Raw genomic sequence first — 16,208 nt, 5'->3', positions numbered from 1 at the left:
CCACTCTTGGCACTCAATGTGCTTCTGCAGCAACTTTCAAGCGGTACTGCAACAGGACGGCGAGGGTCATTGGCGCAGGGCTCTCCCGCTCACGGAGTGCTTGGCGTTCATGATTTGATTTCAGCCCTTGACCTTCCTTCACTGGGGGCTCTCCCTTAGGTAAGGCTGCTTCCAAGAGGGGCCACCGTGACTCCTGTGCGCCCCCCAGTCTCTCACAACCCCACCTTCTTTTGTCCTGCGTCAGGGGCGAGGCTGGCTGCACCCCTCCCCTCCAGCTCCCCGTCTTGTCTGACCAGGCTGCGCGACCTTTTGTGCGCACTCTCTCCTTCCTCAGCCTCCCAGAGAGGAAGAGGCCCTGTCTCAGTTTCTTGAGGGTCCTTCTTCATAGTCTCAGGATTTCTTCCCTAGTCTTCTGTGCGCCCTCCATCCGCCCCCTCTCCCTGCACTCTGCCCACCTCCCCCTCTGGCAGTTCTGCCCAAGGAGTAGTGTGACATTGCCCGAGAGGGTAGGGACCTGAGAGGCCCTTTGCCCCTTCAACTCTGGGAGCGACCAAGCAGAAAGTGTCCCTGTTGCTGCTCACAAGTGGAAAGGGGAGGAAAGAGGTCAGGGGGTAGCCTCTAAGCTTCTACCATGCTCAGAGACAGGTTCTGGGCTCCTGTGCCCTGCCTGCCTGTGTCTCTTCCCTCACCACCTCCCAGCACCCATCCTTTCCCATCCTGACATCTGAGGAGGCCTTGGTGGTTCAGAGCTGCAGCTGCTGGGGGGTGTTGGTGGGGAGAGAGGCAGGAAAGAATATCTTGTGCCCCCAAATGAGCCCCTCCTTTCTCCTAGGATTTCAATCACCATCTTTGTGCTGGGAGAGCCTCCCTTCTACTCCTCCCCAGCACTTGCTTCTTCCCAGGGCCCCCATCCCTTTTCTCCCGTGCTGTGGTGGGAACGATGCAGGTGGGGAGAGTGGCTCCTGGCCTGCTCAGTCCAAGAAGCCAAACTGCTCAGATGTCCTGCTTTCCCAGGAACCGAATCAGGGAACATCCAATATCCAATATTGGGGGCCAAGATTACTACAATATCTACTGTCAGCCACAATTCTGGGCCGGGGGGCCAGTCTCCTGGCTTTGGAGAAGGGCAAATACCCCTGAGTTAGGGTGGGGTGCTCCCCTCGCTCCTCACCACACCCACTCTGAAACCCTCCGTCCCACGGCCACAGCAGGGATGTTGGAACTCTTTGCTGTGCAGCCCCTTTGAGATCCCTACTTCTGTCAGGCATCAGGGGTAACTGAAGACTTGTTCTCAAGCTCCTGACCATGCTCCCAGGGGCTCACCAAGAGCCTCCCTCTGACCGTGCTCCCACAGGCTCATTAAGAGTCTCCCTCTGACCGTGCTCCCAGGGGCTCACCAAGAGCCTCCCTCTGACCGTGCTCCCAGGGGCTCACCAAGAGCCTCCCTCTGGCCGTGCTCCCACGGGCTCATCAAGGACCACCACCTGCTCATCTTTGGAATAAAGCACAGCGTTCTTCTGAAGCCCTCTCTTCTTCAACTTTCAATCCCTTCCTTCAGCCGGTCCACATCCCGACGACCACACCTGTAGGGCAGGCAGTATCCAGCGCTGTGCAGGTTAGGGGTATGGGTGGCGGGGAGAGGGCTTGACCCCCCTGCTGCCGTCTGGGCCTGTGTGCTCTGTGTGAGGGTGCGGGTCTCCCCCTGGGGCTCCTGCGTGGAGCGTCCCTCCCTTCTAGGCTGCAGGAGGCCGTCAGAGACCAGCGCCCCAGGGGAGAGAACCTTCCGCACTCCCGGCTCCCTAAGCTGTGGTTCCACCAGAAACCATTAGGGGTCACTGTTGCTTCAGCCACCAGGGACCGGCAGGATCCCTGCAGGGGTCCAGCGGGACAGGGGGTCCTTGCCGCCCACCCTGGCCCTGCCAGGGCAGGGTGCAGGAGTTGTAGACGCTATCGCAGAGACGGTCTCACAAGACTCTCCCCAGGCTCCGCGTGTGTGGCCGCGCGTGGCCGCGTGGGAGCCACGGCCCCACGGCTGGATGCAGGAGGGGCTGGTACAGAATGGGGAGCGCCGCCAGCCCCTTCCGCCGCCATCCTCCTCACCAAGGTTTAAGTCCTTTATCTGCAGCTCTTCCCCTCAAATGCCCTGACGGCCTTGGCATAAGAGCCTGCAAATGGACTCCGCCGCGCTCCTGCAGCATGCCTCCGGGGCATCTCCGCTCCGCTCATCCAAGGGAGCCAGACACGCAGACTCTGCTCTGATGCGCGTCCCTGCCTGGCTGGGGGGAGGGGGGGGTAATCCAGCGCGGACTGGTCATCGGGGCCCCTCCCCCGCCCGTTCTGCCCACTGCGTCTGTCCTACGTGCCCGGAAAGGCGAGGGGCCACCCAGAGATGAGGGTGGGGACGGGCCCCGTGCAGAGCTTCCCTGCCGGTCTCGACCGCGGGCGGCCGCCTGAGCAGCAGATAACAGCGGGGTTGTCCTGCTCCACCGCCTGGGCACCCTGGCGGTCCAGGTCCTGGCGGAGGTGCGGTCTGACGGCCCCGTACTTATCCTGTATCCCCGCCTCAGGGTCACCGCATCAGGTCCCCAGGGAGGAGGGAGGAAGCCCAGTCTGTGTTAACACCGTATAGATGGAGAGATGATGGGCTGCCCGGGACCACGGCACAACAGCCTTTATTGTATGTTTTCCAGCCCTCCCGGGAGAGGCAGGGGTGGGGGCAGGAGCCAGGGCAGGGAGGAAGCAAGGCTCTTAGAGCCCTAATCATCCGAGGGTAGGCGGGAGGTCGAGGGGAGGGGCCTGGGAGAAGGGGTGAAGCTACACCAAGGGATCTGCCTGGGGAGGAGGAAGGAGGAGCACCAGCCTTGGGGGTTCCTGGGTATGGCAAAGGAGGGGAAGGGGTGAGGCAGGCTGCGGGTCAGACTGGACCCCTGCTCACCCAGGTCTCTGGGTTCTCCCCACACCACCTGATGCATGGGGCAGAGGGGGGTGGTGAGACACCATGCTAAGGGCAGGGGTGTGGACACCCCATCCCCAGCATCCCAGACATGGACAGAAAGGCTTCCAGGCCTGAGGCGGTGTGCTCTCCTGGCTTCGAGTGTGTTGATGGCCCCACGTGTCCACAGGAGACCCAGAGCTGAGGGTGGGTTCTCCGGACCCCGCCTTCCGAGTGGGTGAGCCCCTCTTCCCAGTCTGAGTAGGGCCCCCACTCTGAGGGCCTGGACCCCTCGTCCACTCCTCCTGCTGTGACCTTGCTCACTTTCTCATGGAGAATGAAGACTCCTGAGAAAATGTTCCTTACAACGAGTCCTCTCTGACCCCTCCCACCCCATCTTTCCTCTCTCGCTCCCTGGCCCAGCCTGGGCACCCCCTGGCCTTTCTGAAAACGGGATGGGGTGTGAATGTCTGCACACTTCACGGCCGCAAAGGTCAGGACCCTTCCTCTCTGCCAGGCATCCAGGGAATAGGGTGCCCCTCAGTGCCGTGAACCCCCATTTTGGAGGCTGTAGTCTGAGGAAGCTCCTTCTGGGGTGGGTAGGGAGTTGGGTCTGGCATCAGGCAGCAGGGCCCCCTGGGCTCCCCGGCACTCCGGGCTATAGTAGAAGGAAAAGAGGCGGAAGGAGGGCCGCAGCTCCCCCCGAATGCTGTCCAGGATGCGGGTGAAGGTGGGCCGCAGACGTGGGTTCTGCTGCCAGCAGAGGCTCATCAGCTCCTGCCTGGTGGGGCGGGGGCAGCGTGAGAGGCCAGCTGGTGCAACGGGGATCGTGGGGGGCTACTCCTGCCTGGTGGGGCGGGGGCAGCGTGAGAGGGCAGCTGGTGTAATGGGGGTAGTGGGGGGCTACATCTGGGAGGGCCACGGGGGAGTCAGCAGGGTTGGAGTGGGGAAGGCTCAGAGCTGGAGAGCAGTGCATATGAGAGCATCAGAGGAGGCGGGCCAGAATCGTGGGGGCAGGGCAGGGTAGACAGAGCAAGGGTGAGGAAGGGGCGGGGGGTGACTTACAACTGAAGGGGACAGCTCTCCAGCTCCTCCAGAACCCCACCATCCATGACAAACTTGAGCACCTGCTCATTGGATAAGCCCTGGTAGGGCTGTTCGGCCAAGGTCGCGATCTCCCAGAGCACCACACCAAAGGACCTGGAGGATACGCAGAAGGGCCTGAGCCCAGCACCTTGCATGCTGCTCAGCACACCCAGGCCTCACCCCAGACCCCACCTCCACATGCCCCGAGCCCTCTGCTCCAGCTAGGCCCCACCAGACATCCGAGTGCGTCGTGAAGATTCCATCTTTGAGGGACTCGGGGGCCATCCAGCGCACGGGCAGCAGCCCCTTCCCACCCTTGCGGTAATAGTCTGTCTCATACACGTCTCGAGTCATCCCGAAGTCTGGAAAGTGAGGGTGAACGGGTATGGGGGCAGCGGAACCACACGCCAGCCCCCGCCCCAAAGATATCTCTCCCAGCCCTCTCCTGCTCCATAGCCTCCAAGAATTCTGGAACCTGAGGGCTCAAAGAACCTCAGAGATCATCCTGCCCCAACCCCTGTGGCCTTGGATGAGGAGCCTGAGATCCAGAGGGGGGCAGCTGTCGGGGACAGAGCTGTTGGCCGGGCCTCAGTCTCCTAGCCTAGCTTGGGGAGTCCCTCTACTCCTCAGGCTGCCCCACACCTGCCCAGCACCCTCTGTACCCCCGATCTTGACTGTGAAGTCCTGGGACACCATGCAGTTCCGGGCCGCCAGATCTCGATGCACAAACTTGTTGGCGGCAAGGTAGGCCATGCCATCTGCAATCTCACCAGCCATCTGGATCATATCTCCCAGCGCTGGCCGTGGGAGCCCAGGGTTGTTCTAGAGCCAAGAGAGGGGGCTGGTGAAGAAGGAACCTAGAGGTTGGACTCCTGCCCAAGGATCCCCCCCACAACTGTGCCCAAGTCTTCTCTAACTCCCCAGCCCCTTGGCCCAGGGTCTTCCTGGTCTCCACCTCTGCCTCAGGCCGCAGAGATCGAAGATGGCTCTTGAGGTCCCCACGGGTCATTAACTCCATGATGACCAGAGTTGGCTGGCCCTGAGACACCACACCCAGGAGACGTACCTGGGATGGACAAAGAGCCTGGTTGCAGGTCCACCCAGCTCCCCTTGACCCACCTGGCCAAAATGTTGACCTGTTGTGACCACCACCTGACCCTGACACCAACCCTGACCCTAAACCCAACCATGACCATAACCCTAATTCTAATCTAACAATGACCCTGACCCTAACCCATAACTATCATTCCAATCTTCATGATTCACCCAGTTCTGACCTTGATCCCAATCATGATCCTAACAATGATCTGGACACTCAATACTGACCCCCATCCATGACTGATCTCAGCCCTAACCATGATTCTACCATGGCCCCACCGTGACCTGGTTTTGACTCTAACCCTAACCATGACTTTTACCTCAGTCCCAACCCTGACCTTGATGGTGGCCTGACCTCGTCCTTGACCCTATCCTTCTTATCGTATGATTGTCACTGTAATTATGACTCTACCCCGGCAACGTCCCTGATCCTCCCTTACCACGTGGTGACACTTGAATGCCTTCATGACAGAAGCTTCCTTGAGAAACTCAATGCGTTCTCGTGGGCTGGCCAGCTCATTCACAGTCTTCAGGGCCACGGGTGTGGACTCCTCTCCAGCCTCTAGTCCCTGTGCCAGACCCTCGTATACCATCCCGAAGGAGCCCTGGCCCAGTTCCCGGATTATGGAGATCTGCTCCCGAGGCACCTCCCACTCATCAGGGATGTACACTGAGAAGAGGTGGGGGTCACGAGGCAAGAACACTGCTCTCTGCCCCGCCCCCACCCGCTTCTCGCCTCTTCAGAAGGGCTCGGGTTCCAAGGCTGCCTCTCCAAGAATGTCTCCTCCAGCGTGCCTCTCCTCCCCTCCTGTCTCCCTGTCCCACACACCTGTCCACCCACTCCCAGACCTACTATCAGAGGCGCTGAAGTACTCCGGATTCACGGAGGCATACAGGGTGCTGTTTCTGCAATGGGAGGGGAGGGGGTCAGGCCACAAAGGTCCTCAGGAAGGAAGGAACAATGTCAGAGGACAAGAAGGAGGGAAGTTACTGACCACACCCCCTCCCGTCCCTGATCAGGGTGTCGCTGGGGAGCCCTACACACTTTCCAAGCTGGTCTTGGTCCTAGTCCTGGGGTCTGGGATCTGACAGGCTGGGAATAGGGAGCACAGGAGGAGGGGGGCTCCTGCCTCCTCAGGTAGTCCTTAGAAGTCAGCTAATCAAAGTCCTGCCCCCATTTCCCTCTTGTGTTCAGCCCCAGGGGCATCTGGCACCAACCATCCCAGGGCACATGGTGAGGTCTCTGTCTCTTCCCCTGCTTTATTGGCTGAGAACGCGGTGACCAACAGTCCCAGTGCACCCAGACTGGGGAGTCCCAGGAGGCAAGACTTTCACTGGTAAGGTCAGGGAAAGTTGGTCCCTCAGACTGAAAGGTGTGTCTCCTCCATGCTGCCCTCGGGGGGATGAGTTATTGCTTCTAAGGAACGTCCTCTTGTTGTCTCACCTACCACCCTCCAGCGGCACCGACCTTGTGATGAGGGCTGGCGGGGGGGACGAGAAGGGGGGTGGGAACCGGTAGGACTCAGCATCGTCACCTCTTCCTGCCGTAGAAGAAACCGAGGGCAGCAAGAATGATGAGCAGCATGAGCCCCACGGGGGTGACAGTGAGAAGGACGTGCAGCCCCCCGGAGTCTTCCTCCTCTGGTGGTCAGAGGGCAGCAGATGGTAGGGTCAAAGATGGAGAAGTCAGAGGGTAGAGGACACTTCTGTTTTCACCATGGGAAGTGAGAACAGGGGGAGGAGCGGGGTGGAGTGGCCACCACAGGAGATGTGGCTGGGCACCCAGCTGGGCTGTGGGGAGTGCAGCTCTGGGACCGAGGCCGAGTCTACCTGGGCCGGGGACGTAGAAAGCGATGCTCTCCGTCCAGGAGCCATTGCCAGCCAGCGAGGTTGCCCGAACTCTGGCAGAGTAGTTTCCAGGGGGTAGCAGGGCCAGCTGGACACCCCCAAACTTGGCATATCGTAGGCGAGACACACACAGCACTGTGGCCTCCTGAGGGCAAGATGGAACAGCTGGCTGGGAAGAGGATGGAGGCACTATTTGGGTCCAGGTTTGGGGGTCCCCCGGGGTTCCTACCTCTCCCAAGCGGCGGTACTTGATTTCGTACTTGAGGATGAGTCCGTTGGGGTCCGGGGGTTCCAGCCAGCGCAGGAGGACACTGCCTTTGCTGGCTGCCTCCCAGGCCACCTTCCCTGGGATACCATCGGCTTCTCCTACGGGAGACGGCATCAGGCAGCCCAGCGCCAGCATTTCCTCTCAGCTTCACGTTCAAGCTCAAGGGGGCTCACCTCGGAGGGTACGGGAAGCTCGGGGCTTATGGGGACTGGGAGGGGTGAGCAGAGCGAGGCCCTGGAGTTATGGGGACGTCGAACTCGTTAGTTGGAGCACTAATTGGGTAGAGTCCTTGGGGTCGGGGGCTGGGGGGGTCACCTACTGTGGGGCATGGTGCGCGCAAAGACGAAGGTGGCCGCACTGCAGCCCACGGTGTGCGCCGCGTGGTTGCAGGCATGGATGTCGATCCGATATTCCGTGAAGTGGCGCAGGCCACTCAACACTGCGCGCTCCCGGGGCACTTTGTCCTCCTGGATCTCGAAATCCGAGCTGTTCCCCCCAAGCCGGAGGGCCCCGGCGGCCCGGCGGTGCCTCCCCGAGTCTCTGCGGAGTGCGCGAGTCAGAGCCGCGGCCGCGGCCCGGGACCCCCGCCCCTCAGTCCCGCCCGGCTCACCTTTGAGGGCTCTTATTGATGGACGTCACCTTCCAGGGGGATCTGGGGAGACCCGGGAGGGCCGCGTCAGGCCGGGCCCGCCCCCCACCGCCCGCCCGGCCCAGCGAGACCCGCCCCTCCCCGGCCCCGCCCACCAGGCCCGCCCCGCCCCCGGCTCGGGCCGCACTTAGGGATGGTGATGGCGTTGTGCAGAAAGTTTTCGAACTTCTTCTGGAACGAGGCCTCTTGCGCCTCCAGCGGTGGCAGGACCTGCCCGGGAGGGGGCTGCTGGCAAGGGCAGCAGCCGGGCTCCATCTCGGCTTCCAGTTCCCCGTCTTCGCGGTCGAAGCGGGGGTCGTTGTTGCTGGTGGGCAGCCGCAAGCCTGGCGCAGAGCGGGGAAAAAACGCAGTCAGACGGACCGCGCCCGGGCCCCGCCGCCCCGACCCTCCGGCCTGCGCCGCTGCCCTGCGCACCGCGGTGGCAGTAGTCGTTGAGATAGAGGTCGCCGTCCTCCGCCAGACGCTGCCACAGCACCAGGTAGTAGGTGATGTTCCCGTTGCGCTGAGTAGGTGGCTTCCAGCGCACCAGCAGGTGGGACGAGGAATTGGACGTGGAAATGACGTCCTGGGGCACCGTGGGCGCTGGGGGCGCAAGTAAGGTACCACTGAGGCGCCGTGGATCCCCCTTTCTAGTACTGTCTGGTAATGACCCGTCCCTGGGGTCCAAGCCCCTCGCATTCTCCCCAGGAATCCATGACCCTCAACCTCCCCTTCCTGGAACTCAGAATCCTGGCCTTCCCATGTCCCTGGAAGGCCCTTAAGTTGGCTCAAGTATTCCCCCTGCACTCTCCCACCCACAGCCTCCCTAGGACCCTAGGCCAATGCCCTCTGTTCTTTCTAGGACTCAAAAATCTGGCTTCCCAGTCTCTAGGGGCCTGGTGTTGAGCGACCCGGCTTCTCTATTTCCGATGCCTGGGTTCCCTCATTCCCATTAGGACTCAGACATCTAGCTCCCACCCCCTTCAAGGTCTTCAGCCTACCCGCAGGCAGGGTTCGGAGGTAGACGATGGGGCTCTGGGCTCCTTGGTGGGGGCTGTCCTCAGCAGTGGTCAGTGTGATGGCCCGCACAAACACTGCATACTGTGTCCAGGGCTTGAGGGGCGCTAGAGTCACCCCAGGGTCCTGGGTGCGGCTTAAGGGCAGCTCCACGTCCAGCAGGTTCCAGCTCTGGGTCCCACAGGCATCTGGACCTATGTGCTCTGTGGCATTCTGGAAGGGGCTGAACATCCCATCATCCCTAGAGCTGAGGGGCGGCTCAGCCCCACCCCGGTTTCTAGAACCACCCTAACACTGTGATTGTCCTTCTTCTTCCAGTATGCATGAAGACATCCTGGGATGTCTTCCCAGGGAGCATTCACTGGGTGGGTCTGCTCAGAGCTGGGATTGAGCCAGCACAGCCACAGCCAGACTGCGAGGCCGTGATGCTAGGGGAGCTTCCGGAAGGACCCCTAAGATTACCTCCTGAGCCCAGAGGCACCTGGGTACAGTGGTGTGGATTGTGAGCTGCACAAGCCAGGCAGGGGGTGCCATGCACACTGCCAGCCCATGTTAGTGCTCCCCAAAATGTGGTCCATGGACCAGGATTACCTGGGAGCTTGTTAGAAAGGCAGATTCACGGGTTCTCCCCGGGACTGAATCAGAATCTATGGGGATGGGGCCCAGGAATCTGTATTTAGCAAATTCTCCAGCTCCCCATGCTGGAGACCTTCACCTACCACTGAGGCCCAGGAGAGCCTTGGCCATTTGAGCCGGCCTCCCACCACTGACTCCCCCTCCTCCCTCCCAGGCCAGGCCCTGTGCTAGTGGGAAACTAAGACCTCTCCGTTTTAGTTCACAGGAATGTTTCCAAGCCAGGTGGCTCCCATCTTCTGTCTACTCTAGAGGGGGAGTACTCCCCATGGCTGCCCTCCCAGCCTGCCATCCGGAACCCACCTGTCCTCTAAGAATTGTAGTTTTGATTCCTAGCCATGCTTTTGGAGAAATCCTTCCTGTGGTCTAACCACTATCCCTCCTGCTATGGTCAGTACACTCTCTCCAAAGAAAAGAGCAGCCCGTCCTTGGTTGTCCCTGCTCCCTCCCTTCCTCAGGCTTTAATGAAATGCTGGCAGAGCAACGCATAAAACCGGCCAAATTAGTGGGTACTCCCCAAACCGCTGCTGGGGCAGGAGCATGTGGTCAGTACAGAACATTAGCATAGTGAATTGAAGTTTAATTATCCAAGCCTTCCCAGCGGGGCGCTTCTCCAGGTCTCTCAGAAGTCCTGACTGTCCTCTCCATTTCACTGGTGAGGTGAAACTGAGGCACGGAGGGTGAATAAAGTGAGGGGAGAGCCAGACGTGGGCCCTACAAGGGAGTGAGACTTGGGGGTCCTGGCTTCTTGCCTCCCTGCGGTCCCGCGGCGCTCTGCCCTCACCCCTCACCGGTCACCCGATTTGCGTTTGTGAACAGATCGGAGGGGTGTCCGGGTCTGACCCCGCCCCACGGGGGCTCTGGCCCCGCCCCGCCCCACTCTGGCTCCGCCCCCGGCACTCACGACTCCTTGTAGTACACGATGAAGCTGAGCAGGTCCCTAGCCTCCAGCGGCTCGTAGCGCTCCCAGCGCAGCAAGATGCTGTCGGCCTGAGTCACGTTGGACACGAAGCGCAGGGTGCGAGTCTGGCCTGGGCGGGGCGAGGGGCCAACACCTGCTGTCAGCCGCTTTCGCCTCCGCGGGAGTCGCCTATTTCCCAGCCCCCACCCTGACCCAGCGGATGCCACCCCCAACGCGGCCTCCGAAGAGAACCCATCGCGTTGTCCCGGTCAAACGCCCCTCCCGCCCGGGTGCGTGTCCGGTGGGTTTCAGTGTGCGTGCGCGCGCCTGGGGTTTCTGGGGGGCGTGTCGCTCTGGGGTCGTGGTGTCGGGCCTCACAGGCGGCGCGGTCTCCGTTGGTGCGGGGGTTGATCTCGGCCTTGTTTTGTCGTCCCCGCGTGCCGGTCACCTCCTCCAGGCGGTAGATGTGCTCCAAGCAGAGGCGAGGGTTGAAGGCGAAGTATATCTTGCCCACGGGAATGGTGAGCCCCGCAGCCACCCAGGACCCCAGCTGCTGTAGGTTCTGGTTGTCCAGCACATACAGAGTGTAGTTCCTGGGGGAGGCCAAGAGACCTTCCGCTGCAGGGGAGGGGGAGGCCAGGGGTGGGGAACTCGGGTGCCTTATGGGTCCATCCTGGAGGGGCTGTGCTGGGGGCACAGGGGAGGAGGGGCAGTCAGCCTGGGGCTCTGCCTCTCCAATGGAGTGTAGGTGCCCCTGGGGGCCCATGGTAGTTTGGGGGAGACATGAGAAACCACTCGGCTGGATGATAATTTAAAACATTCTCTGGGGGCGACTGGGTGGCTCAGTGGGTTGAGTGTCTTCTTGATTTTGGCTCCAGGTCCTGATCTCAAGTTCACGGTGTCAGGCTGGTGAGATCAAAACCCCTCTCGGGCTCTACTTGGCGTGTGAAGCCTGCTAAAGATTCTCTCTCTCTCTCTCCCTTTGCCCCCCCAACTCCCGCACCCGGGCGCCCTCGTGTGCTTTCTCTCTCTGTCTCTCTTGAAAATAAATAAAATAAAATAAAATAAAATAAAATAAAACAGGGGTGTCTGGGTGGCTCAGTCGTTAAGAGTCTGCCTTCGGCTCAGGTCATGATCCCAGGCTCCTGGGATCGAGCCCCGCATCGGCCTCCCTGCTCCGCGGGGAGCCTGCTTCTCCCTCTGCCTTTCTCTCTGTCTCTCATGAATAAATAAATAAAGAATAAAAATCTTTTAACAAATAAAAATTAAAATAAAATAAAGCAAAACATTCTCTGTGTTTTGAAAAATCCTAACTATGTTACAGGTAGGTCTTGACGGATAGGTGGCAGGGATGGGTTTCAGACCCCGGAGGTCTTGCTCTGCAGCTGAGAGCATCCGAGAGCAATGGCGGCCAACCTATGTGGAGTCTGACGGCGCCATAACTTATATAGTATATACTGCGTTCCAGGTGCTGTCTTAAGTACTTTACACAGAACAACATAAGTAATGATTCACAACAGCCCTAAGAAATAAGTAGCATTATATTAACCCCGTTTTTCAGATGAGAAAATCGAGGACCAGAGAAGTTAAGTAACCTACCCAGTGTCACACAGACGGTACGCAGCAGAGCTGGTTCCAGAGCCCATGCCCTTCCCCCCTTCTTGGGGAGTGTTAGGGAGGAGATGTGATAGAGGGAGCTGGTCAGAGGCTGTTTCTGACCCCTTACCCATCCACCATGGCGTCCCCCCGGATTAGTTTGAGGTTCTTGAAAAAGCCCAGGGACACGAGGGCAAAGGAGTGCTTGATTTTGAGGAAGCCGGTGATGGTCTCTATCAACCCCAGGCTGTGCTGTAGCTCCAGCTCCAGGTTATCTGGAAACGGGGAGGACAGGGCTGGAGCAGGGCGGGGCAAGTGTAGGGGGTGGGGTGGGGGGCGGTGCTGATGGGGTGCAGGGAGGAGGCGCCTCAGGACCGGGACCCAGGCTAATGGAAAGCGGTGCTTTAGCTGGGTCACTGTCAGGGGCATGGCCGGGAGGAGAGGTGCGGCCCGAGGAAGGTACTGACAGCCCTGGCGAAGGTTGACGATGAGGCTCCCCTCCACGTGGGTGCAGCCCACCAGGTCCTGTGCCGCCTGGATGGAGTCGATGGTCTTGGTGCCCACCTTGCACTCTTTGGGGCACAGCCCCTCACACTTGTGGCAGAATATGCTAGCAGGGGCAAGTGGAGGGTGTGGAATGAGCCCTGGACCAGTGGGGACCCCCTCACTGATCCAAGAGCACCCCCACCCCCCTACACTCACCTGCTGCCATTGCGGGTGAAGCCCGGGGGGCACTGGGCCAGGCAGCTGCCCTCGTGGATGCCGAAGGTGGAGGCGCGGCCAGGCACAGAGCGCAGGCTGCCACAGCGCTCTGCCGTGACGCAGCGCCAGGCCTCATGCTGGTAGGTGCCCGGAGGGCAGGCCCGGTGGCAGGCGCCCTGGAAGTAGAGGTGGCGGCAGGCCACGCAGGCCCGGGGGTCTTCCGGCCGGCTGCAGCCCCCCAGGCATTCGGAGTGGCAGCACTCACCCCCAGCTGTGCAGGCCAGCCCGTGGGGACAGGGACACACTGTGGGCAGAGTGCTGAGTTAGGCCTCCCCCTGCCAGTCCTGGCGCCACGCCCCCCCCCCCGCCCCGCCCCCGGGATAACACTTAGAGAGCATCCAAATTCCTCCAGTGCAGATGACAGGGCTGCTGGCTCGCTTTTCCCCAGATGGGGCTCGTGAGGACAAGGACCACGGCCCCTCTCTGTGGCTTCCCATGTCCCACGGCGCCTGGTCAGGGTTCAGAGCTCAGGACAGAGCGGTGACCTTGTCCACCAGGGCTGCTTCTCCCCAGCCTGCTGTCCTGTCCGGGCCCAGTGCTCAGATCATCACTGGGCACGGTGCCAGGGGGAACCAGCCAGCTTCTACTGGGCAGTGAGGCCTGGGGCCGGTGGGCCTGGGAGTGTGTGTGAGCAGGGGGCACCCCTGGTCATCTCACCTGCCCAGACCTCCACCCTCTTCAGCTCTGTGCCCTGGGCAGGGGGCTGCCCCAGCAGCCGTGGGTGGGTTTGGGGCTGGGGCTCATGGTGTGCGGACCCTGCAGGTGGCAACCAGCCGTCTACGGGAGCGGGCGTGTGGTGGGGGCAGGGAGGGCGTGTTGATACTGTACATGAGGGAGGACGCTCAGCCACTGTATTTACAGCCAACACGGAGGCATGGGGACGTGGGGCCCAGCGGATACAGAAGAGATCCGGTTACTCTGCTGCTCGGACGCTGAGGCTTTGGGGTGAGGGAGCCCCAGGTTGGGGACCTGATCTGCTCCTAGCCTCTGGAAACTCTTCCTTTTCTCCCTGTAACTTCTGCTTCCTCCTTGCATCATCCCCTCCTTGTATCACTTCCCCCCTTTGCTCGGCTCCCTTCCTTCTGTTCTCTCTCCATGTACCTTACTTCCTAAAGAAGACCGCACCTGTTCTGTCCTTCCTCGGTCACCTCCTTTCCTTGTCCACCCAGTCCCCCCCCCCAATACTGCCAGCCTGCCCTGGGTCACCTCTGCTATGACCACTTTTATCAGGAACCTAGAACTCCCACCAGGGCTCAGGCACCCGCTCTAATGCTTAGAGAATAGCTCACTGAGGGAACAGGCTCAGATATGCGACATGAAACAAACCATTAAGTCCTACGGCTGAGATCAGAGCCCAGGCCGTCTGGCCTTGTACTTAACCGCTGCCCCATATGTCCTCCTGTGCGGCCACCTGACATCCTGCCCTGTCCCCCCTCCCATGCCCACCTCGCGCCTGTCCTGTCCCCTCTCCCTGACTGTCCTGCACGGTCCCTTGACAGCCTTACGCCAACTCAGTTGCTGAACTTTCCTGACCCATCCTGTGGCCGCCCAGCCCCGCCCGCCCCTGCCCTCCTTGTGCCCCCTGGTGTTCCGGGCAGGTGCCCACCTCTCTGGCAGTGGCTGGAGGTCCAGCATCTGTAGTCGGTGTGCCCACTGAAGGTGGTCCTGGCACAGGGCTGGCCAGTGGCGCCCAGCACGCCGGGGCACACGTCGGCACACTCCTCCCGCAGCTTGTTGCCCACGATGTGGTTGGCGCCAGGCGAGGGCTGCAGCAGGCCCCAGTCGATGGTGGACAGGTGGCAGAGCTCCTGGTTCTTCTCCACCCGCACGGCCCCGCGCAGCACGGCCCCCAGCACTGGCAGCCCCACGTCCCGCAGGTGCGGCATCTCGTAGATGACCAGCGCGTAGCCCAGGAAGAGGCGGGCCCCGCGGACCACCGCCAGGTTGGGGAAGAGGTCCCGCAGGCTCTCCAGACCGTAGACACGGAAGAGCAGCAGGTACTCAGTGACCTGAGTGAGGCGTGGGAAGCTGAGGCCTCGGAAGTCCTCGCCCGTGGCCGTGAACATGAGCAGGATCTGCAGATGGCCCTCCACCACGCTGCAGTTCTCCAGCCGGCGCAGCTCCGCCACCTCCGAGCGGATATCCAGGCTGGGGCACACTGTGGGCACAGGCCGCAGCGGCCATCAGTGCAGCTTGGGCTGGGCACCCCGTCCTGCCCTGGCAGCTTTGGGGGAGGGGCACCTCTCTGGGAGTGGGACGTGGCGAGGGAGCAGGGCTCTGCTGTGGCCTCCTCCCTGGGCCTCTGAGGCTCCTGGCAGCTCGAAGGGCTCCACCAGATGGGCCGGCACGGCAAATGTGAGCTCCCCTTCCCTCCCCAGCCCGCCTCCCTTCTCAGGGGACTGCCACTGCACCCCCCCACCCCCCAGTGAGACTCCCAATCTAGAGTCTTCTTGGACTCCTTTCCTCCACTCCCCACACACCCTGTGGGCTCGATCTTCAAATCACAGCATATCCAACCGCTGGTCTCCACCTTCGCTGCTGGCACTATCCCTGCCTCCCTGATTAACTGCAGGGGCCTCCCAGATGGTCCCCCCACTGCCACTCTGATCCCCTTCTGGTCTGTTCTGCACTGGAGAGCCAAAGGGATCTTCTCAAAACAGGTTGGATCCCGTTCCTCCACTGCTTTAAACCCCCTGCTGGCCCCCTCTTGCTGATTGAAAGCTCCAGTCCTTACCCCAGCTGGCAAGGCCTCTGCGGCCTCTCTGGCCCCATCCCCTTCCTTCTCCTCTTCAGCCACACTGACTTTTTGCTGTTCCTCACACAAGCCTGCCAAGCTTCTGCCCTGGGGCCTTCGCACCTTCTGTTCCCTCTGGCTAGAACACTGTTCCCTCTACACCGTCCCTCACCTCCTGTAAGTCTCTGCTCAGATGGCCGCTCCTCAATGAGGCCGTCCCTGACCATCCTTTTAAACACTCCCTGCCTCCCTTCCTACTTACTTTTTCTCCTTAAATCTTAACACTGGCTAATACATAATTTATTTTGTTCAGACTCTAAGCTCCGGAAGGGCAGGGATTGTGTAATTCATTGCTGTATCAAGGTGCCTGGCCTAGTGCCTGGCACAAAGTTGGTGCTCAGTCAATATCTGATGAACGAATGAATGAATTCCACGGCTGAGAAGCACAGCTTCATACATCCCACTTCCCTCCCAGGTCTAAAGGCACTCGACGTCTGGTCCCCGCATTGCTTTACCCTCGAAGGGATGTTCCATGGCTCCCCATTGCCGGGAGTTCAAACTTGAATTCCTCAGCCTGACATGGCAGGGTGTTGATACACAGGCCCACACGAATACCTCCAGCCTCAGAGGGGTTCCTCAGCCTGGTCACAAGCTCAGCTCTTGTCCAACAAACCAACTGCAGGTCAAGCCCGCCTCCCCCAATCC

The 16,208-nt window shown here is 60.8% G+C and overlaps 1 protein-coding gene across 1 annotated transcript; it reads right to left on the bottom strand.

Moving 5' to 3' along the window:
* Nucleotides 1–2,512: 2,512 nt before the first annotated feature.
* On the bottom strand, nucleotides 2,513–15,730 carry INSRR (insulin receptor related receptor). The gene is made up of 22 exons (XM_081823223.1): nucleotides 15,676–15,730; nucleotides 14,376–14,927; nucleotides 12,710–13,013; nucleotides 12,475–12,617; nucleotides 12,138–12,282; nucleotides 10,790–11,004; nucleotides 10,415–10,541; nucleotides 8,862–9,100; nucleotides 8,296–8,463; nucleotides 8,009–8,204; nucleotides 7,843–7,884; nucleotides 7,552–7,772; nucleotides 7,194–7,330; nucleotides 6,947–7,109; nucleotides 6,652–6,757; nucleotides 5,970–6,022; nucleotides 5,557–5,786; nucleotides 4,974–5,084; nucleotides 4,681–4,840; nucleotides 4,251–4,380; nucleotides 3,998–4,132; nucleotides 2,513–3,713 (listed from the first exon to the last, which is right to left on the bottom strand). The coding sequence occupies exons 1-22, from the start codon at nucleotides 15,728–15,730 to the stop codon at nucleotides 3,473–3,475; spliced, it is 3,873 nt and encodes a 1,290-aa protein (XP_081679349.1). The 3' UTR covers nucleotides 2,513–3,472.
* Nucleotides 15,731–16,208: the final 478 nt, after the last annotated feature.

The sequence above is a fragment of the Leptonychotes weddellii genome, chromosome 6, assembly GCF_054177405.1.
Source record: "Leptonychotes weddellii isolate Sample4059 chromosome 6, ASM5417740v2, whole genome shotgun sequence".
Taxonomy (NCBI): domain Eukaryota; kingdom Metazoa; phylum Chordata; class Mammalia; order Carnivora; family Phocidae; genus Leptonychotes; species Leptonychotes weddellii.
The sequence above is the reverse complement of the archived record's forward strand: the minus strand, read 5'-3'. Positions and strand labels throughout refer to the sequence as shown.

Excerpts from the sequence above, each read along its gene's own strand:
- INSRR (XM_081823223.1), bottom strand. The coding sequence starts at position 15,730 with ATGGTCAGGGACGGCCTCATTGAGGAGCGGCCATCTGAGCAGAGACTT. Across the intron at positions 12,618-12,709 it reads TTCACCCGCAATGGCAGCAG|CATATTCTGCCACAAGTGTG; the intron begins GTGAGTGTAGGG and ends TGCCCCTGCTAG. Across the intron at positions 4,841-4,973 it reads CTCTGCGGCCTGAGGCAGAG|AACAACCCTGGGCTCCCACG; the intron begins GTGGAGACCAGG and ends TCTTGGCTCTAG.